Below are 23,716 nucleotides of genomic sequence, written 5' to 3'. Positions count from 1 at the left end.
TCTGGCTACTTGTTTTGTGCACGACAAAAAGGGTTTTTGCTAAATTCACGTAAGAAACAAGTATTATGGACATGTACAGTTAGATGGGATGCAGGTGGCGCTGTGGGTTAAAGCCTCAGCGCCTAGGACTTGCCGATCGAAAGGTCGGCGGTTCGAATCCCCACGGCGGGGTGCGCTCCCGCTGCTCGGTCCCAGCGCCTGCCAACCTAGCAGTTCGAAAGCACCCTCGGGTGCAAGTAGATAAATAGGGACCGCTTTCTAGCGGGAAGGTAAACGGCGTTTCCGTGTGCAGCTCTGGCTCACCAGAGCAGCAATGTCACGCTGGCCACGTGACCCGGAAGTGTCTCCGGACAGCGCTGGCCCCTGGCCTCTTGAGTGAGATGGGCGCACAACCCCAGAGTCTGGCAAGACTGGCCTGTACGAGCAGGGGTACCTTTACCTTTACCTTACAGTTAGATGGCCAGAATATAAATAAATAAATCATCATTTTTTATTTACCATATATATTCGAGTATAAGCTGACTTTTTCAGCACATTTTTATGCTGAAAAAGCCCCTCTCAGCTTATACCCAAGTGAGGGTGCTTTCGGGCTGCTCCTTCCTCCTCCTCTGCCTTTGCTGCTGCTGTTGGCGGCGGAGGAATGAGCAGCCTGAAAGCAGCCCTTTCTTCCTCCAATGTTCTTCCTCTGCCGCTGCTGCCACCACCAGGTTTGTGGTGTGGTGAACCGGCTTATACTCAAGTCAATATGTTTTCCCAGTTTTTTTGTGCTAAAATTAGGTGCCTCGGCTTATATTTAGGTCTGCTTATACTTGAGTATATACGGTATTATAGTATAGTTTTTGTTTGGTTCTATAGTAACAGGCATTGGTTTCTGCCTTGTGGTTTATGACTAAAATGACACTGATGATGAAATTCTGACAATCAGGATTGTGCCTGTCATCTACATATTCGCCCAAAATAACAAGGAGAAATGTAAAATAAAAGCTGCCCTTATTTGTCTAAGCACTCTCTCTGCAGGGTATTTTCAGAAGACAATGGTTTCTGTTGGAAAAGGATGTTGGATTTTTAAAGGCCTTTTCAAAACACTATCTGGAAACGGGTATATTAACGCACAGTATGCGCTGTGGGTAAAACCTCAGCGCCTAGGACTTGCCGATCGCATGGTCAGCGGTTCGAATCCCCGCGGCGGGGTGCGCTCCCATCGTTCGGTCCCAGCGCCTGCCAACCTAGCAGTTCGAAAGCACCCTCAGGTGCAAGTAGATAAATAGGGACCGCTTACCAGCGGGAAGGTAAATGGCGTTCCGTGTGATGCGCTGGCTCGCCAGATGCAGCTTGTCACGCTGGCCATGTGACCCGGAAGTGTCTGCGGACAGCGCTGGCTCCTGGCCTATAGAGTGAGATGAGCACACAACCCTAGAGTCTGGCAAGACTGGCCCGTACGGGCAGGGGTACCTTTACCTTTACCTTATATGCTCAGTGTCTTTATTTTAATAAAGTATTTCAGTATTTTAAAGTTTCCCATAATACACCTCAGGATGCATCATCAAGACATCATAGATACAGTGGTACCTCGGGTTACATACGCTTTGGGTTATATACGCTTCAGGTTACAGATGCTTCAGGTTACAGACGTTTCAGGTTACAGACTCCGCTAACCCAGAAATAGTACCTCGGGTTAAAAACTTTTGTTTCAGGGTGAGAACATAAATTGTGCTCCAGCGGCGCGGCGACAGCAGGAGACCCCATTAGCTAAAGTGGTGCTTTCACTGAAAAGGTGTGGTCTCTGGTAGAACCTGAGATTCAGGCATGCCCCTGTCAATCAAATACAGTGGTACCTCAGGTTAAGAACTTAATTCGTTCTGGAGGTCCATTCTTAACCTGAAACTGTTCTTAACCTGAAGCACCACTTTAGCTAATGAGGCCTCCTGCTGATGCCACGCCGCCACTGCATGGTTTCTGCTCTCATCTTGAAGCAAAGTTCTTAACCTCAGGTAATATTTCTGGGTTAGCGGAGTGTGAAGACAGCGTCTGTAACCCGAGGTACCACTGTATAGTCTTTCACACTTACTCCATCACATCACAAAGGGAAGTATTTACAGAATTTACAGTTCCCTGGTCCTTGAGCAGGAGGAGGACTTTCAGATCATGCCTGGGCAACTTGTGACCTACCAAGCCTGATGTATTCCCAGCAGCCACATGTGGCACCCTGCTAGATGCATCCATCCCTTCCTGTTTGTACAGTCTCAGGCCACCAGGAAAAACAGGGAGTTTATTGAACCCCAGCAGGCCACTGCGCATGACAGGTGGGTTGTCAGTTAGTGAGTCACCAGTTGTGGAAGCCTCTTCCAGGTTAATTAATGCAAAGCCCAAAGATGCAATGTTGCATTATGTATCCCATATGAATATTGAGAAAAGTGATGCAATAGGATTCGTAGCAAAGATGTCTTAACAGGAAATCGAGAACTTTGCCAGGAGTGATGTCATTACAATCCTTTCAAATTTAGTTGGGAGTGCAGTAAGCATATCACAAGAACTACCAGAGGCCAGATTCTGTGTGAAACAGGAAACATCGCGAGACATAGATAATAAGCAGATGCTAGAGGCCAGGCTGTCCTGTCTTCACATATTTTTGTCAGCATCCCTGTTTGCTTCTGGCTGAAATTGCTCTGTGCAACTGTCCCTCTCTTTCCTTTTCCCTTTTGGTATGCTCTGAGCCTGAGTAGCTATCCTCTCCCCCTTATGAAACTCCTGAGCACCTCAATGCTGAAAGGAGGCACTGCTCTTTTAAAAATATATGGGGACCCCCACTGCAGCTCAAGACCAACTTCCATTGAACTTCACATACGAAGGCTTCGTATGAATGTATCATCCACAGCAGCCGTCCCTAACTCGATACATTCCAGATGTTTTGGACCATAACACAGGATGGTCATGCTAGCTGGGGCTGATGGAAGCTGCAGCACAAAATGTCACATTGCTTAGAAGCAAGTCCCACGTATTTCAATGTACCATATTTTTCGCTCTATAAGACGCACTCCCCCCTCCTAAAAAGTAAGGGGGAATGTGTGTGCGTCTTATGGAGCGAATGCAGGCTTCGTGGGCTATCCCAGAAGCCAGAACAGCAAGAGGGAGCACTGCGCAGCACTCCCTCTAGCTGTTCTAGCTTCGCCGTGTGAAGCCTCCGCAGGGGAGCCTTCATCCCTCTGCCCTGCGGAGGCTTCACACAGCTATCTCTGGCTTTTGTGGGAGGTGGGGGAAGGGACAGAGCGCGTGGCTCTGTCCCTTCCCCCACCTCCCAGAAAAGCCCCCAAGAGCCGCGCTCCCTTTAAAGAGCACATGGCTCTTGCGGGAGGTCAGGGGAAAGCCAGGAGACTTGGTTTCGCTGAAGCCAGGAGAGCAAGCGAGATCAGTGCGCACTGATCCCGCTTGCTCTCCTGGCTTCAGGGATATCCCCGCAAAGCCTCCTGAGCGAAGAGGGAGAAGTGCTTCCTCTTTGCTCAGGAGGCTTCTTATTTCTTGTTTTCCTCCCCTAAAAACTAGGTGCGTCTTATGGTCGGGTACGTCTTATAGAGCGAAAAATACGGTAAGTGTGCATAGCTTATAACTAAGAGTTCTGGATTCAGCTGTACCCTCGATTCAAGCCTTCAGAAGTGAAAGCCCTTGCCTTCTGTGGTTGCTCATTGGTGAGATATATGCATTCTGCATATGCTAGAAGGCACTCTTGTCTCTGATATTCTTTCAAACGTCCCAGGGTGGAAACCCAGCACAAGAAAGAGGCCTTATGTCCCCTGGGGAAGCCTTTATACATGAAGAAGCATGCAGTGTTGGAAGATAGTCCATACAGGTGAGTGGGGCTGTGCCCCACCAAATGCAGTCTGCTCTCTGCCACCCCCCCCCACTTCTCTGCCGTCTTATCTATAGCCAGACCAAGTGTGGCACTCGCAGCCTGCTGGTTCCCACCTCCCTTGTCTCAATGTTATTCCTTGTACAATTCAGCAGTGAGGAAGATGGGGACAATATGAAAATTCGTGTCATGAGCTGCCAGGACAATGCGGAGGAGGAAACGGATCCCGCTGCTGGGTGTAGCAACAACTGGTACACATGAATGAATGAATCTTTATTTGCATCAGCCACCAGCCATAGCAATAAAACAAACAAAATGCAGTATACAGAGGTTAAAGGTAAAAAGTCAATTATATAAAATACATTTTGGGGGTTTGGATCAATAGTCAAATAGTGGAGCTTATTCTAATTGCCCCGACTAAAAACCTTGCAACCTTTGCTGTCACCTGCTCATCTTGATCTGCCAAGAGAAAGGACACTGTAACAGTGGTTGGGCGACCTGCAATGGAGGGGTGATAACCTCACTCTTCAAATCTTTATAAAGAGTGCAAGACAGAAGGACACGAGCTACCGATTCAGCACTGCCATCTCCACTGGTACATATTAGAACAAGCTGCGGATGGAGGAGGAAGAGGTTGGGGGCATAGAAAGTACTCACAGGGTGTCAGAGGATGGCGAGGGGATCAGTGCACAGGCACCAGAGAAGCAGGACCCATTACCAGAGCTGAAGGTGTTCCCATCTCCACAAACACAGCAGGCGCCAAGGCATAGGGAGGAGTGGGAGGAACGCTCTAGGAAGCTGGGACAGGCAAAGGCACACAGCCCAGCTCACTAACTGGCCAGGTGGGGCTGGTTGGATCTGGAAGGAGGTGTGTGATTCCTCAGCTGGATTAGTCTCAGGACAGGTGAGGTCCACATGCCTCCTCAAGCCCAGATGCTGCTATCAACATGCAAAGTACAATAGGGAAGCAGAGCTGAGGTTCTGTGCCTGCTGTGATGGCCTGGGAATCAGATTCAGAGGCTGAACCTGAGGAATCCCAGCCTGCACAGGAGTCCTCGCCTCCAGGACCAGCTGAGCCGGGGCTGGGTTTTGAACCTGAAGGCTGGGTTTTGAACCTGGAGCAGACATCAGCTGAATCTGCTCCGGCTCTGGAGGTGATCGAGGACCCATTGCCTGCAGGTGCTCCACTCTCAGCCCCGTCAGAGGAAGCTGAGGTTGCCTCTGGGTCCAGTAATCCTCCTGCCTCTCCTGAGCTGCAGAGGCTCAGGGCAGAGAGGCGGAGGGAACTAAGTTCTCGCAGGAGGAGTGCTTGCCTCCAGGCCAGGAGAGGCGAGTCACCTATGGACCAGGGCTGCCCTATGCCTCAGAGGAGATAAAAGCCAGCCAGCCCAGTCCCAGGTTGTGGAAGCATCATTGCTGGTAACCTGTTCCTGCTGGCACCCTGTCCTGCTCTTCTGCCAGAGTTCCTGACCTCACCCGACTCCTTGCCTTGGACCCCGCTTCAGCCTTGATGGACAGCCCCATACCACACCCTCGACCTCGGACTGGACTCGGACCTTGCCGCACGGTAACCTTCCGGGACCAGCACACCTGCACAGCTTCCCATTTTGATGGAGCATGGCTTGGGTGTCCTAGGCGATGAGTAGCTAGCAATCATTTAAATCTTTCATCAGCAATTATGCTGCTGCTGTATTCCTTTAACCTGGAGTTGTAGACTGTTGGAACTATTAGAGGCCAGACTGTTTAGAATCCACATCTTATTAAAAACAGAACCTTTACATTGGTGCGTTTTGACCCATAAATCCCGCCTTTAACATCAAACACCTCCAAGGAACACAGGGGAAATCAAAAGATAGAGGCTGGAAGAAACCACTTTTAATGTGACATTATTTAGTGCAGGCAGCTTTAGCGGCAAGTTTCATAAGTGCCTGTAGCTCACCAACTTGGAAACAATGAAGAGCTAAAGAATGATGGTAAGACCATGTCAAGCAAAAGACTCCAGTGTCGGCTGAAGCTGGACATCAAAGCAGGGGAACTTGGGATTCTTATATTTTGAGTTTTCCTTTTACGCATATCTGTAAAAGTGATAGATCATGGAATAAGGAGATGAACTGAGTTCAGGTCAGAAGGAATTTAGGGGCCTGAGCCAATTATGGGTGGGGGCTGCACACCTCCCGCCTTCAGAAAAATAGTTTTGAACTATTATGTTCCCTATTTTTCACTCATAAGATGCACTTTTCCACTCCTAAAAAATAAGGGGAAATGTGTGTGTGTCTTATGGAGCGAATGCAGGCGAGAGGCTCTGCTCAGCACTCCCTTTAAAGAGCCACATGGATTGTGTGTGTGTGTGGGGCTCTTCGGGGCTTTTAAAGGGAGTGCGGCTCTTGGGGGAGCCTTAGGGATGAAGGCTCCCCCTGCCCGGGAGAGGCTGAGTGCGGCTATCCCATAAGCCGGGACAGCCAGCAGGATCGCTGCACTGCAATCCTGCTGGCTGTCCTGGCTTCTGGGATTCAGAATATTTTTTTTCTTGTTTTCCTCTTCCAAAAACTAGGTGTGTCTTATGGTCTGGTGTGTCTTATAGAGCGAAAAATACACTCTCTCCTATTTTCTGTAAGAAGCTCAAGTAAGAACAGCCCTATGAGGTAGGCTGGGTGGAAAGACAGTGACTGTCCTAAGATTATTTAATGAACTCATGCAATCCAATACAGTAACACTGCAATTTAAACAGGGGTTATGTTCTGGGGATCACGTCTAAAGCCAAAACACACTGGGTTCAAGGGTGGGTGGGACTGTCATTTTTCCTGGAACCATGATCCCTTTAATTTTTTTTGCCATGCATGCAAAGCTGAATGTGCATGAATTAAATGTGTGTGAGCTGTGGGCTTACTGTTTGAAGTGGCATCTGTGTGACTGGTAAAATCACTTGTAGAGTTGTACCTTGGAAGCTGAATGGAATATGTTCCGGTAGTTGGTTCAACTTCCAAGGCACGGCTTCCAGTTGGCTGCAGAAGCTTCCTGCAGCCAATCGGAAGCTGTGGAAGCCCTGCCGGACATTCAGCTTCTAAAAGAACGTTTGCAAACCGGAACACGCACTTCTGCGTTTGCAGCGTTCGGGACCCAAAACGATTGACTGCTAAGGCGTTCGTCAACCAAGGTATGGCTGTATTTCATAGTGTATGATTTTTCCAGACATGCAGACAGGGAAGTATTTACTATTACATAAGGATCTGAATCAGTCAAAGGTGATCACTTCTAGTGCATGGCACTGGCTCTTCCTTCGCTTTCCAGAAATAGGGAAAGTCAGAACCCTTGAAGTTTATCTGTCTTGAGGATGTGAGTCTTTTCAAATGCAGTAAGACTTACCTGAATGAGAGAAAGCCAGGTGGGTAACTTTCCTTGATGAACCTCTTTTTATAGCTGTGAATAGGAATAAGGCAACAGTTATGAAAACAACGGTAACAGTGTAATCCTGTGCATGTCTACTTAGAAAGAACTCTGAATTCAATAGGAACTGTTCCTAGGTAAGACACAGGGAAACTTTGGCTCTCCAGATGTAACTGGACTACAACTCCCATAATCCTTGACCATTGGCCATACTGGCTGGTACTAAACGTGGAGTTGAAATCCTATAACATCTGAAGGACTGTGTGTTCTCCACCCCTGTTGCATAGGACTGGAGCCTAACAGAGCCAAACCAATCCCAAATAACCAAACATCCCAAAGTAGGTGGAAATAACCTTTGACCATCCAGATGTTGCTGAACTACAACTCCCATCAGTCCCAGCAAGCATGGGATGGTGGGAGTTGTAGTCCGGCAACAAAAGTTCCCTACCCCTGATCTAAAGCCTGACTTTCCTGCAGCTATTTTACCGTAATTAGACCAGCTAGATAAATCACCCGATTGCTGATTGTTCCTGAATTGGGAATAATTATCAATCAAGCTGTAGTAGTATTGACAAGGATATTAATAGTAATAATAACAACAACAATGAACCTTTTACATTTCAACCAGTAGATTATTTAATTCAATTTTGCTAAATTGAGGCCCAATCAATGAAGAGTAGGGTTTAATAAATGGGTTTAGGATTAAGAATGCCCTCATTTATTTGATTCTGGAGTGTTACCATACTGAAGTTGAAAAATCAACTTCTCTTCTAATCATGGTTGCAAGCTTTTGCTTATTCAATTATAAGTTGTGTTTTCTTTAAAAAAACAAAACATTTCCTATCTACTTTTCACTATTCTCTAATCCCAAAGCAGGGCATAATTTAAAAGCACAAAACATAATAAAGCAGAATAAAACCTTTAAACAAGAAACTATAATCACTGTTTTGCTGTTGTCAAACAACTGGGACTTTGAAACCTATGCTGATCTACTGCAGAAAGCAAAGAACTGTCTTGTGTCTGCCTGCTCTTGCATAAGAAAGTATTTTTATAGTTATACAGGAATCAATTTGGTTTTGATTCTTCTTTGTCTTTCTGCTGGCCCTGTTGTCTTTACTCTGAATGGAAAACTGATCTGCAGTCTACCACATACCTGTACTGTTTGGCATTGATGAGCCAGTGTACAAAATCCTTGGCCTTCATTTTGTCCAAATATTGAGTAAAATCACTGGTAAAGGTGCCTTCAGAATGTCTTTTGACATTAGATGTAAAGCTATGGCCACTTTCTGTTTCATAAGACTGCCACCTGTATCCGAAATCAAGAATAGACAGAATTATACATCCTTTTTTTAACCAGGCATAGGCAAACTCGGCCCTCCAGATATCTAGGGACTACAACTCCCATCATCCCTAGCTAACAGGGCCCGTGGTTAGGGATGATGGGAGTTATAGTCCCAAAACATCTGGAGAGCCAAGTTTGCCTATGCCTGCTTTTAACCATAGTAAGAGTATCTTCATAGCACATCACACCTTATCAAAAAATTAAATTTTACACAGAGTAAAAGCTACTGAAATTAATGAACAGGACTAAGTTAGGTCATTTAATTTCAAGAGGTCCACTCTGAGTAACACCCATCATGTTTTTTAAAACACTGGCCACCACAAGCCCTGCACGGCAGACGTCACGTGACAAGAGAACACATATTTTTGGGGTGGTAATAGTCATGCCTGCTGGCCCCACCCCAACTTATTCATGACCAGTAGGTCTTGTGAACACACCTGATATACCTACCTACAAACAGTACCTGTGTTGGCCAGTTTGCATGACTCTGCTGTTTGTAAGGATTGTGCATCCACAATCTAGGCATGTTACATTTGAGTCTGCAGAACAGTCTGCACACAATTTAAACTGAATGTGCATAAGCTGCATGGGTTCAGACTGGGGCATGAACTTGACCTTCATATGCATACCCTGAACTTATTTCCACAAATAAGGCTCCCATGCAGATTACAAAGGGCACCAATTTGTATCATCTTCTTGTGCTTTAAGTAAACGCAGTTTATATATACCGTATTTTCCCGTCTATAAGATGCTCCCATGTATAAGACACCCCCTATTTTTGGGGACTCAGATTTAAGAAAATGGAGGGAGACACTATTGTGTATAAGATGCCCCCTAATTTTTGACATTATTTTTTAGGGGAAAAACCTAGTCTTATACACAAAAAAATACGGTATATAATATGTAGTAATAGATACTTCAGCTGGCATACATTCCAAAATTCTGCTTTACCTGGGGTGTGGACAGAGGTTGCCAGTTAATCTCCTCATATTTTCTTAAACTGACCGTCCTATTTCCTCCATTACAGGATTGGGGAAAGGGTTCAAATTTCTAGGAGTCAGTGTGACAGTGCTGAAAATATATTCTGAAGATTTCCACAAGGATACATCAAGTATCTGTGTCCCTGTGATTCAACTCCATTCTGTCAATCATTCTTTAATGTTTCTTACCTGGACTCATCGGTCGAATCTTTCAGGACCATTTGCCAGCTAACGGGAAGAAAAGCTGCAACAACCAGCCCACAAAGGTAAAGCCACTGTGTGTTCTTCATCAGGTCTTCTGCACCAAAACAAGCAAATAAATGAACCAGAAATTGGATCATTGTTGTTAAAAGTTACATTTACCTTCCAGTTTAGGAGATGACATATTGATGTATTTCAAAGGAAAGGATGACTCTTAAAATGAGTTTATAAACATCCAAATCATGACTCTATGCTGCATTTAATGTTAGCCATACTCAGAGTAGTAGATTGATAGGAATTATTATTTTTTCATATTTATTTATTTATTTATTTAGCATATGTGACTAACTTAAGTCTATAAATTTCAATGGGTCTGCTCTAAATAGAACTTATTTGGCCACAGCCTTCTGATTTTGACCGTTTGAACTTGCAGTTGGCACACACCAGCTAAGCTAAAGAAGCTGATGCGAAGTTGATTTCATGCTGTTCAGTCAAATGAGGCTGACATAGCAATCCCAAACTCATGGAGACAGAGGAGTCCTTCCTCTCTAGATAATGAAAGTGGAGAGAGAGAGAGAGAGAGAGAGAGAGAGAGAGAGAGAGAGAGAGAGGGGCATCATTGTCCATGCTGTGCAGAGACTCACCTTATTGCCTTTGTTCACAAGTTTTTGTAATTCTTCAGAAACCTGATTGGAGAAAATAGGTTTTTTTATAATAAAAAAGGGGGGGAGTTTTCAAAAACATGTTTTACAATATGAGGTGCTGCATATTGCCTCAATCTCTTTGGAAAGGAGTCTAACAAATCCAGCAAGTAAGCATAATGAGAAAATGCATGTGTACACTGTGTAAATTGTGGCTCTGTCGTTCTACCTTCAGTGCTCTTAAAAGCTGTTCACTTGTTCCTCCAGCCTTACTTGCAGCTAAGCTCGCTTAAGACCACAGCGTTCATTTCAGTGCTTAGTGAGTTTGTTATTTGCATGTGTGCCTTTTTCATTTTAGTGGAACTTATTGATGCGTGCTTTTGCAAGCTATTCCCAGCCAAAGTGGCAACCATACAATGGCATTTCAGAAATGCCTTGCTTTCCCCAATCTATTTCCTTTAAAAGAATGGCTGTTTGCACCTAGGATGATGTCTCACTTTGGATAAACTGAAAGCAATCACATTCCTTCATGCCTTAGCTTAGAAAACCCGATATCTGCCTTTCCCCCCACTACTTTGAATGTAATAGAGGCTTTCTACCCCTTTGTCATTAATGTCTCATTTAAAGTGCTATAGATGAAGTCTTATACTTAATGGTGCTGCTGAAGAGAATATCGCTTACCTTCCGAAAGACGCAAGATTCTCTTTAAATCCCGAGTCCTTTCTCTTTGGGAGCTGAGTTTGTGGCTTAATGCTATTCCTTACCAGGGTTTTTAAGCTTGTTAGTGGAATGCTAGAAGATGACAGGTAGGTCATTGGTGTTCATGATTTTGGTTGGATGGGCCAGTTATGAATCATTACCGGATCTTTCTTTCCTTTTCTATTTTTAAGTGGGTCCATAGAGAAGATGTGACCATTGCAGGACTCCTTAGCAGTGCCTTCAGCAAGGTTTTCTCCACAATGCTCAGGTAGATCAAGTCAACAGCACACTTCTTCCTTACTGGAGGAGTGTGTGTGTGTGTCTCATTGTCATCCTGTGTGAGCCTGAAGGAGTGATGTTCCAAACACCTTTCTCTTCCAAAACAACAAGAAGAGGGAAAGAGAGATAAAAGAACACACATCACAACACCAATTTGCAACATTCAGAGGCTATTGGGGAGACATTTCTGTCTCTCAGGATTCTGCTGCTAACATCTAAGGTTCCAGTATGAAGGTGATAAGGGAGAATTCATTAGCAAATTCAAAGTGACTACATTTGGACTCAGTCTAGATTGGAGCATCGTTTCCACCACAGAAGGTAATTGCCCTTCTTCAGGTGCTAAAATAGCAAAGCAAGGGAAATTATCTTAGCGGCAACTGGTTGGGAAGGAGTGTCTTGGTTTGTATTCATTTGAAATTTATACAGAGATGTGATAGGCTTACGGGTATCCTTTGCATTTTGTGAGTTTTGGGCCCCACTGTCCATAAACTCCCCCCACGCTCTCTACCAAACTGCATATACCCCTTGACAACAAAGATTTATGCAATACCCGACGGATGAAATGGGCTCTCGTCTACAGAGTTTACCTACAATAAATGTGTTAGGCTTGAAGTTACCATAGGAATCTTGGTTCCTGTTACTGTAACTTGAAGATTCTTTCAGTCAAAGGTACTTTCCAATGACAGTGTCTTTTGTATGCTCTGGAAAAGATGCTGTCCATGTATTATCAGCATGAAACTTATATTTGATCAATCAACTAATTTCAAAGAGTGGTCAGTTCAGTCTTGGAAGTGCTTTAGGCTACTCTAGTTACCAGTTGCCCGTGATCTGTCTCCTCTTCCCCTTCCCCTTCCCCTTCCCCTTCCCCTTCCCACCACACACACATACTGTGCTGGTCCTGAGGGTTAATCATGCGGCAAGGTCCGAGTCCAGTCTGAGGTCAAGTGTGCGGTATGGAGGTAGTCTGTTAAAGCTGAAGCTGGGTCCAAGGCAGGGAGTCGGGTGAGGTCAGGAACTCTGGCAGAAGAGCAGGACAGGGTGCAGGCAGGAACAGGCTACCAGCAATGTTGCTCCCACAACTTGGGACTGGGGCTGGCTGGCTGGCTTTTATCTGCCCCAAGGCATAGGGCGGCCCCGGTCCACAGGTGACGCGCCTCTCCTGGCCTGGAGACGAGCACTCCTCCTGCGGGAACTTAGTTCTCTCTGCCTCTCTGCCCTGAACCTCTGCAGCTCAGGAGAGGCTGGAGGGTTACCGGACCCAGAGGCAACCTCAGCTTCCCCTGACGGGGCTGAGAGTGGAGCACCTGCAGGCAATGGGTCCTCCATCACCTCAGGAGCCAGAGCAGACTCAGCTGACGCCTGCACCTGAGGATCCAGCACAGGTGAGTACCCTTCAGGCTCAAGCCCCAGCCCTGGCTCAGCTGGTTCTGGAGGCGGGGACTCCTGTGCAGGCTGGGATTCCTCAAGCCTCCGAGTCTGAATCTCAGTCTATCACACATACTGGAAAGTGAGAGAGGTAAGTGCATATTCCTTCAGAGACAGGTTTCTCTTCCAACAAAACACAAGCAACAAGAAGGACAGTGAAAGAACGGAACAGAAAAGAAGACACGGAGAGACAACGTTCACCACCTGCAGGGTTACTGCCCCCAGCCTGGAGTTCTCTCAACGTCATTGCCTGGTCCCATCCTGACATGGATGCCACAGGGAGGATGCCACCCCCAGTGCCTTTCTCTCTAAAGCAAGGTATGACTGCAAACCAATAATGGAAGCTTTCCCTAGCCCACTTAGAAAATAACAGGGAATATGTACAAATGGAGTTGCTTCAGCTTCGTGTTATGTGGTATGGACCTGTGCTATGTGCAGGTCCAGCCATAACATTGGGCAGAGTAAGGTGATCACCTCAAGTGGCTGATGTCAGCAATGGGCGCACATGGTTATGTTACCACCAAGGAACGGTAAGTGTATGAGAGGGGTAGGCAAACTAAGGCCCAGGGGCCGGATCCAGCCCAATCATCTTCTCAGTCTGGCCTGTGGACGGTCCAGGAATCAGCATGTTTTTACATGAGTAGAATGTATGCTTTTATTTAAAATCCATCTCTGGGTTATTTGTGGGGCATAGGAATTCATTCATCTTTTTTTTCTTCAAAATATAGTCTGGCCCCCCACAAGGTCTGAGGGACAGTGGACTGGCCCCCTGCTGAAAAGGTTTTCTGACCCCTGGTGTAGGATAACCCTTGTAGGCTAGTTGCCTGGCTAGTCTTGGGTAATATATGCACCTTGATTTATGTGTGTGGAGTGGAGGTGGTGGTGGGGATCCATTTGCTGCTCTGCCTTAGGCAGCAAAATGTTTTGGGCCATCCTTGAAGATTAAGAAGATAAGTGAAGCTGGAGATGCAATGAGGCTGAGGGTACGTTCTATCATATGTGGTGGACTTGGTAAAAGAGTATTGGGAAATAATTTATAATGAATTGAAAAAAATGTTTAAAATTACTTTTCCAAAAAACAACACAGAATCCTTTTTGTTGGGGATAATTCAGATGGAAATTCCCAGGTGTCAAAAAAGGCTTATTTATGTATGCCACTACTGCAGCCCGTGTTTTGTTAGCCCCCAAATGGAAAACAAGTGAAGTCCCAACTAAAGAAGAATGGCAACTTAAACTGATGGAATATGCGCAGCTTGCAGGCCTAACATGTAGAATAAGAGAACAAGAAGAGCATATGTTTAAAGAAGACTGGAAAATGTTTATTCAATATATGGGGGGAAATTGTGTATACTTGAAAACATTGGCAGCATTCAGATAAATTCAACAGTGTAAATAGGTTTTGATGGATGTAACAATGGAATACTGAATGGTTTAGTTTATGTAAAATATGCAGGGATTTATGATATGCAAAATGAACCATGGAAAGAGAAGAAGGGAAGTCATTGATATGTTGTTGTTGTTGTTGTTTAGTCGTGTCCGACTCTTCGTGACCCCATGGACCAGAGAACGCCAGGCACCTCTGTCCTCCACTGCCTCCCGCAGTTTGGTCAAACTCATGCTGGTAACCTCGAAAACACTATCCAACCATCTCGTCCTCTGTCGCCCCCTTCTCCTTGTGCCCTCCATCTTTCCCAACATCAGGGTCTTCTCCAGGGAGTCTTCTCTTCTCATGAGGTGGCCAAAGTACTGGAGCCTCAGCTTCACAATCTGTCCTTCCAGTGAGCACTCAGGGTTGATTTCCTTCAGTATGGAGAGGTTTGATCTTCTTGCAGTCCATGGGACTCTCAAGAGTCTCCTCCAGCACCATAATTCAAAAGCATCAATTCTTCGGCGATCAGCCTTCTTTATGGTCCAGCTCTCACTTCCATACATCACTACTGGGAAAACCATAGCTTTAACTATACGAACCTTTGTTGGCAAGGTGATGTCTCTACTTCTCAAGATGCTGTCTAGGCCTGTCATTGCCCTTCTCCCAAGAAGCAGGAGTCTTTTAATTTCGTGGCTGCTGTCACCATAACATTGATATGTTAAGGTTGTTTAAATAAATATTCTAAAATGTAAAACAGAAAAACTTAATAAAAATTATACAAAAAAAGAAAGAAGGTAAGTGAAGAAGTGGTCCATGTTGGTTATGGAAGGTAGGCCATAAGAACAGTGAACAAAGAAAGGCGGTGTCCAGAGTTAATGCTGTTGAGAACCCAGAGCTCATAGCAAGGGGAAATGAGGGAAGAGCGGGTCACGAGCTTTTTTGTTTGTTTGTTTAAAAAAGGTCTTGTGTTGCCATTAATTATCACAAGGTGGCAATTTACCTGTTGTTCTCTGCTCTGCTCCTGGGCATTGCATCCTGAGTGTTGCCACCTTCGGTCCTAGCCCAGAGACAGCCGTTCTGCTTCTGAACTCCCCTGACATTTGCAGCCTGCACTTTTCATGCTAGACATGCTTCCATTCTCGCCAAGTAATTAGACTTTTCTCTCTAGCGCTGAGTTTATTTTAATACCCTTTTCAAAATACCACTTTCCAGGTGGGGTACAAGAAACCCCTGCTAATTGGGCATCTGGTGTGGGATGAGAAGAGGCTTTCCATTGCAAATAACTTGGATAACAGGTTCATTAGCACTACCTTTGGTGAACTGGGCTTTCGACTGTGTTGATCTTTTAGGAATGATTAAGCTTCTCTGTTTATTAATGCTGCCAAATAAGGTTGAACGTGCTCTGGTGTAACATGATGCCTTGATTCTGGGTCCTTGCAGGTATTAGGAATGTACTGACTAGGTATGTGGCAAAGACATGTTGACGTACATTCATGGGTCAGAACTGATTTTTGACATACATGTGTAGCTCAGAAAAATGAAAGTTAACCAACACCCCTTTTGGAAACATGGGTAACCCTTGGAGATTAAGGAGCAATCAAAGCAAATTTCGAAGCATTGTGATTTTGGGCTCCATACATTCATTCTTTCTTTTTGCCAAGCAGGATTTGAATTCAGATTGCATCCAGAAATTCTGAATGTAAATAAGTCTTAGGGAAATGGCTGTAGCTCAGTAGTAGAGCACATGCTTTTCTGTCACGGACCTCTTGACTCTGCCAGAATCTGGCCTGATTTGGTGGCCCCAGATGGAAGAGGATGACACTGTAGGAGAAGAAGCAGGGGGGGGGGGGCTGGAAGCTTGGTAGAAGAAGAAGAAGAAGAGTTTGGATTTGATATCCCGCCTTTCACTCCCTTTAAGGAGTCTCAAAGCGGCTAACATTCTCCTTTCCCTTCCTCCCCCACAACAAACACTCTGTGAGGTGAGTGGGGCTGAGAGACTTCAAGGAAGTGTGACTGGCCCAAGGTCACCCAGCAGCTGCATGTGGAGGAGCGGAGACGCGAACCCGGTTACCCAGGATTACGAGACTACCGCTCTTAACCACTACACCACACTGGCTCTCAGATGCCAGAGAGGGGGAAGTTGTCTCCATTGCCCCTGCTGTCGAGTGCAGAACCTCATTGGGGAGAGGGGAGGACTTTGACCAGCCAGTGGGAGGGCTTGTGCAGGAGGAGGAGGAGGAGGTGGAAGAGCTGGAGTCAGAGGAACAAGAATGCCACCTCGGTAGGTGGAATCAGAGGCACCCACTCAGGTGGAACACACATTTGAATGTGCACCTGTCCCTTAAGGTGTGAGAGTTCTGTCAGTTAGCTCATGTCACTTCACCTCTGAAAGCATAGAGAGAGGAGTATGACAACTTGTTGGGACATCTTCATTGCCTCTGTTCAGTTCTGCTTTGCTTGCCTTTCCTGCTTACCTTGGAATCCTGGCTTGTGTACCCAGTGCTTGTTGCTGGGCCTTTACTATTATTTGACTCAATAAAGCTCTCTTCCTTACTCTCAAGTAAGAGCTGCTGTTTGGGGACAGGACGAACCAGCCCGCCAGTTGTAGGGATGGGTGAAAAATTACATTCGGTTTGCATTTTAAAGCAAATCTACCTACCATACGAAACACTATGTGAACTGAAAGACAACTGTTTTGAAATTTGCACTTATCTGAATTTTGCAGTACAGTTCTCCAGCCAAGTCATGTGTACAAAAATGCAAATATTAGGGTAAAATGTGCAGTAAGAGGCATCTGATATTGTCAAAAGAATTGGCCTTATATATGACCTTGGCAGCACGAATAGTAATTGCAGCTCAATGGAAAACAGTCCTAGATTTTACACTTACTGTGGAATATAGCTATAATGGAGAAAATTACTCTGCATTTGAGATTTTGGCAAGGACTAGACCCTCCTGACACTTTTTATATGTTTTGGCATTCCATACAGCAGAACCATCATTTTCAGACAGCCCTCGTCACAAGCCTGGAACGAGAATTTATGATCTGATAATATTGATATTCCATACTTGGACTTTGTTGTTTTAACTCATGGGCAACTACTCATTCTATGTGCCTATTTTATAATTTTGTTTTTCGTCTTCTAATTTTTGTCTGTTCTCCCTGTTTTATATACATTATAAAATGAAATAAAATTTAAAAGTTTACAAAAAAAGGCACATGCCAGTGAGATTAATATATGAGAATCTATTATGCTGGGGGAAATACATCTGCCAAGATGGTCATTTTAGGGAAATTACTGAAATTTCCTTTGACTTTTCATATTTTTGAATGCGATTTCTTTTCCCATATACTGATGGTCGAAAAATGCAAGATCAATGTGTGGGATTGCACTACATTTGTCCCATTCACCAGAGTTAAACTGTTGTTGCTGGTTCTTCCTTTTTCTTCTTCTTCCTTTGAGGACGCAATAAGGGTTGGTGTGGAAGAAGTTCAGCTTTTGAGCATTGTTCCTGAACATTCATGCAAATACGTAGGGCTGCCTCTGAAGGCGGTTCAGAAACTTCAGCTGGTGCAGAATTCAGCAGCCAGGTTGTTCACCGGGGCAAGACAGTTTGAGCATATTACACTGATCCTGGCCCAACTGCACTGGCTACCAATTAGTTTCTGGGCCCAATTCAAAGTGCTGGTTTTGACCTATAAAGCTTTAAACAGTTCAGGACCACAATACCTCCAGGACTGCCTCTTTCCAGATGAACCTCCCCGGACCCTGAGATCATCTTCTGAGGCCCTCCTTCGTGTGCCTCCTCCTTGAGAGGTGTGGAGGGTAGCAACACAAGAACAGGGCCTTCTCTGCAGTGGCTCCCCATCTGTGGAATGCTCTCCCAGGGAAGTTCACCTGGCACCCTCACTATACTCTTTAGGCACCAGGCAAAAACGTTCCTTTTTAACCAGGCCTTTGGTTGATCTGATTTACATCCTATGCCCTTTTAAAATGTGGGGTTTTTTTGGAGGGTGATTGGGTTGTTGTTTCCATTGTTATTGTGTATTTTGTGGTTTTATATCTTGATTTTATTCTGTGAACTGCCCTGAGACTCCTGGATATAGGGCAGTATTTAAATTTGATAAAAAAGTAATTTGAATCTCTCTCTCTCTCTCTCTCTCTCTCTCTCTCTCTCTCTCTCTCTGTGTGTGTGTGTGTGTGTGTGTGTGTGAGAGAGAGAGAGAGAGAGAGAGAAATACTATTATAACAAATAGAAGAGAAGGGAGAATCATCCCTTCAAAGGCAGATTTTACAAAGCATTAAAACAAAACAAAGCAACCATCCAAATCGCTTTCATGCTGTAGGTGTGCTAAGGAAAAATATTATTCTTTCTCCACAAGGTGTCTCCACAGTACAGCCATAACACAGAGCAGACCTCTGTACGGAGGTGGAAAAAGAGAATATAGAAGAAAAATACATTGGCACATGCCTGTCTTTATTCTAAAAAGCAAATTGCAGCCATGGAGTGATATGAGCCAGAGGGGTGGTATCATGGCAGCAGGGAAATGACACAGATTGAATAGTTTTCCTGTGAAAATCCATCTCTCCCAAGGAAGCTGATAATTAGTGGGAGGAAGAAAGCTGGTGTTGGCCCCAGTGGAAGCTGCCGTCCTATGCCTAGGCTTTTGTGGTGGTAGAGTTGTTGGGGCTTTGATAAGGGAGGAAAGGGTTAATTCCCCTTCCCAGTGCGCTGTGGTCCCAATCTCGATCAGTCACAGCCCCGCGGCATCTGCTATTTACAGTTTAATGATGATTCATGCAGCTCCAAGTGATGCATTCAATGTCATGTGTCGTTTGTCTCTCTGTCGCATCTGCAGAAGGCTCCATGCTCAGATGAGGTAGATTGGAAAGCCTGAAGAGTAAATCATGCAGAGATGCAGCAGGCAGCTTCCTCTAGAGCTAAGTGCTTTCACATCCTCAGAGGTTTTAAAACGTTTCATTTATTTGCATATTATGACATATTATGACACACCAGTATAAGGTTACCAGGTGTCCCTGTTTCCCGGGGACAGTCCCTAGATTTACAAATTTGTCCCCTGCCAAATTCCATCTATTGAGTAGGAAGTTGAAAAGTGTCCCTGGATTCATTGAAAAAAATCTGGCAACCTTACACCTGGAGTTTTCTAGTATGCTTTGGACAGCTGTCATTCTTGATCTAAAGCAGGTATGGCCCTCTTAACGAACGTTGAGTTCTGGGAGAAGGGGGATCAGAGATACTTTCCAGTGACAACGTGTCAGCTGGCTGCCCTGCCACAGTTCCTCCCCCCTTCTTAGAATCATAGAATCATAGAGTTGGAAGAGACCACAAGGGCCATCGAGTCCAACCCCCTGCCAAGCAGGAAACACCATCAGAGCACCCCTGACATATGGTTGTCAAGCCTCTGCTTAAAGACCTCCAAAGAAGGAGACTCCGCCACACTCCTTGGCAGCAAATTCCACTGTCGAACAGCTCCTAATGTTTTGGTGGAATCTTCTTTCTTGTAGTTTGGATCCATTGCTCCGTGTCCGCTTCTCTGGAGCAGCAGAAAACAATCTTTCTCCCTCCTCTATGTGACATCCTTTTATATATTTGAACATGGCTATCATATCTTCTTCTAACACTTCCCAACTCTTCTGTTCACCTATCTCTGAGCTGTGACTTCCCTTAAGCTCCTCAAACCCCTGATATAAATCAGTGCTGTGTTCCTCTTCTCCTGCAGCGTCAGGAGAAGGGTGCGTGTGATTTCCACCATTCCTCCCCCCTCTCGCCCTCTTGAGCCCAGTCCCTGACATGCAGATGGACTGTGCAAGCAAGACAGAGGAGCAGGGAGTACCCAAAATGTACCAGGCCACGCCACTTGCTCCTTTGAGCATTAACACAGGGCTGTTACTAGAGCAAACCTGAATCCCATGCCTGGTCATAGTGTGGAGCTCAAGATTTTTGGCAGGAGTTTTAAGTGGGTGTGGTGTTAGGTATAATTTTCAATAGCAAAGATGACAGAACTTGGCAGAGCATGATGACACCTTATATTTTTATTTATACAGGAAAATTACACACACACACACACACACACACACAAAAAATGAATATATAATATATACTCTAAATACACAGACACACACACTGTGTATATATAATATATACACACTCCACAGTACATGCACACACACACAATGAATATATAATATATACTCTAAATACGTGTGCACGCACACACATAGTATATAGTATATACTTTCTCTAAACATGCCCACACCCACTCGTTATGCATATATTGTTATGAGTTTGTGTGTGCCAGACAATTCTAATCCCTGGCTCCAGCAAGCGTTAAAAGCTAAACAGGCCAGGCTAGCTTTCTGCTTTCAGGTGATCACTTGGCGACGGGCCATTAAGAGAAGAAAGGAAAGGTGATGGGCCATTAAGAGAGCAAATGAGTGGGGCCCCTCTTCTTTTTCTTAGATAGCTAGAAGGACAATGCCTGAGTTTGAGGGCAGAATTTGCTGTGATGTGACTGAGTGGAAAAAGTTGCCGGCTGAAAAGTGGCAGTGGCTTCTGTTGAGGTCTTGTGAGATTTCTGTGAGATCTTGTGAGCAAGCGAGGCTTCTGGAGGTGGGGTGGTGCAAAGGCACCTTCCTATTTAGTCTCAGGCAGTGAAAGAGGATGGGTTGTCCCTGTAGTTTCCAGGTCACCTTCAAAGGTAGCCCCACGTACAGTGCATCACAGTCATCCAAGCGGGAGATAACTAGAGCCTGCACCACTCTGGCGAGACAGACTGTGGGCAGGTAGGGTCTCAGCATTTATCTAACTTCATGAAGAATGGATGCCCGAATTTATTTGCTTTCCTGTTTCCTCCCCATCCCTATGTGTTAAGTTGTGGGTGAACATATCAGACGACGCAGCGATTCTTCAAACAGCTCTTGTTTATTCACAGGCCAGAACTGAACTGAAGTGAAGGGTTCAGCCAGCCTGCTTATATAGAGCTCCACTAGAATGCAACAGTAACTATCCAATCACTGAACGTCACTTTCAATCCCTTATTTGCATATGTGGACCTGAGTGAAAACTATCTACAGTATCCCCCTGCTGGCCCAGGGTGAGAACCTCAGTACATAACACCATGCATCTGAACATTGCAATGGATTCTCAGGGAAACTTCCTCAACCTTCATCCTCGGACAGCACATCCACATGCGTCTCTCCTTGCATGAATCCTCCCATCTTTCATCCTTTGTCCACTCATTCTCCAGCTGCCTTTCTCTGTGCTCCTCATCCTCTTTCCCTGATGGGGTGAAATGTCTTGCATCAGTCCTCATTTAAGAGCTAAGGTGTACCCATGAAACATTTTGTGTGCTCCCTGCCCCACCCCGCAATGCGGTATGTGATAGGACTTTGTGATTCCCCTAAAATCACTCTGCGTCACTGTTGTGTAATGCTTGCTGCAAAAACCAGCTCGGCTCAGCTGGAATGTCCAGTAAGGATTGTTTTTTTCTTTTTGGCCCCAACTCAGGTTAATACATCTCCTTGAAAGACCTGTTCAGCCCCAGCTAGATTTACCTCCCAGGCCTTTATGTGCCAGTTGAACAAAGGAGCCTTACAGCAGGCAAGGCCTGAGGGCAGAAACACAGTGAAATTTAATGTAGGCAGAAGGCCGAAGCTTTTGGTTGCTGCCAGCAAAGGTCACATGTTGGGAGCTGAGGAACAAAGATAATCAGGAAGAAGAAACATATCATCACCCAATATGCCCCCCTAATGAGGGCAAACCATCTAATATCCAAAAGCATCAGGAAACGATGACTGGAAATATATTCCATCCACCCAAAATGTGTGGAAACGCTTGGGTCTGTCTTACTATATTTCCCTCGCATACAAAAGGTCTTTTATGTTAAAACCTTGGACTGGAAAGTTTACTAGAATTCCCCAGCAAAACATTATTTTGCTATGTACACAGAGGTGACTCATTTCTTAGAACAGGGATTTCAGAATCCTTCCCAAATCAATTAATTCGCCAAGGAACTCCTGCCACAGAAATTCTCCCACGTTGCAGAGGATTCTGGGAACATTTTATGGCACACTCATCATTTGTGTGGGGCAATTATCCAGGGAGAGTCCCAGAATTGCAAGAGCCATCCCAGCTTTTGATTTCATCCCGGAATGCCTCAGTTTCCCTCGCCGGTGCTGCTTCTGCCAAGTTCATGGAGGAGGATGAGGTGGTTCTTGTCTTGAGTGACAGCGGCTGTGGTGGTTGCTGCAAGGGAACGTTCTCTTGCCTCTCCATGGCTACCACTGCTGGCCTCCTCCCTTGTAGCAGCTGCTGGAGAGCGGGCAAGGAGGAGGAGGAGGAGAGGCTGCAGCCGCTGAGGTCCAGCCCTGTGTGATGTGCCAGCTCTGAGGGGCAAAACAACAACAAACCTCTGGTTACATGAACCATTCAATAAACACACAAGACGTAACCGGCTGCACGTTTGAAAAAATAATATATACTATTCATTGTATTGAATTGTAGATTTCAACAGAAATAGCTCATAAAGTTCAATGAAAAAAGTAGAAGACCCAGTGGATCAGTTCATTCTCTAATCAGTTTATGCATAAGGTCCATATATGTGAAAATGTCTATTCCACCTGTCCGTTCACAGAGTCCAACAATCCACACGAAAGGTTGTTGCAGTTCCACAGAATCCTTTCACGGAGTCTAAGACAAGGATTTCCGGAATATTGCAAAAAAATACAAATATGCAAAAAAAATACAATATGCAAAAAAATACAATATCGTAATCTCACCAATTTTTACAGCAAAATTAATATAAAAGCTGTCAACAACCATACATACCATATATGATATCGCAGGACAGTGGATCTTATAGCATAGTAGTAGCTGCTGTAAGCAGCAATTTACAGTTATATGGACAAGCACAATACTGATTTGAGTAACTGGTGTTGGCAATCAACAGGGTCTTCTACTTTTTTCATTGAACTTTATGAGCTACTTTTGTTGAAATCTACAATTCAATACAATGAATAGTATATATTATTTTTTCAAATGTACAGCCAGTTACAGCTCTGAGGGGCAGGCAGAGGGCAGAAAGGGGGCGTAACATGGAGCTCAAGGAGTCTCAGTTTTTATTTTTTTTAATGCTTTGTGTGTCCATGTGCCCTCTTTCTAAAATTTATTTATTGGTGTATGTTTTTCTTTTCGTAAAATGAAATAAAATTGGGATTAAGGGGTTTTCCCAGAATGGTGAAGGGTGTGTGTATTGTGCCCTGTCGTCCATAGTCAGAAATGTTACAGTACATGGTGTATGTTATGCTAATATAAAACAGTAAGAGCATAAATATGTATTCTGTGTTTAGAGTTAGTTGATATATTAATACAGAATGAAATTAAATTGAATATCAAGTGCCAGTACTCATCTAGGGTTGACTACTAATTGGTATATTCTGTTCCAAACAGAGCGGGTGATGATCTGAACTAACAATTTTTGCATTACATAAACACAACCTCTTTAGTGGGTACCAACTATACTTCATTCTG

General features: G+C 44.8%; 1 protein-coding gene across 1 annotated transcript; it reads right to left on the bottom strand.

The window, feature by feature from the left end:
- Positions 1-5,034: 5,034 nt before the first annotated feature.
- Positions 5,035-11,130, bottom strand: LOC310835515 (exendin-3-like). The gene is made up of 6 exons (XM_083720167.1): positions 11,074-11,130; positions 10,396-10,437; positions 9,740-9,848; positions 8,382-8,534; positions 7,208-7,261; positions 5,035-5,919 (listed from the first exon to the last, which is right to left on the bottom strand). The coding sequence occupies exons 3-6, from the start codon at positions 9,838-9,840 to the stop codon at positions 5,910-5,912; spliced, it is 318 nt and encodes a 105-aa protein (XP_083576293.1). The 5' UTR covers positions 9,841-9,848; positions 10,396-10,437; positions 11,074-11,130; the 3' UTR covers positions 5,035-5,909.
- Positions 11,131-23,716: the final 12,586 nt, after the last annotated feature.

This window comes from Podarcis gaigeae (genome assembly GCF_964106915.1).
Source record: "Podarcis gaigeae genome assembly, chromosome: 2".
Classification (NCBI taxonomy): Eukaryota; Metazoa; Chordata; class Lepidosauria; order Squamata; family Lacertidae; genus Podarcis; species Podarcis gaigeae.
This window is presented reverse-complemented; position numbering and strand designations above follow the sequence as displayed.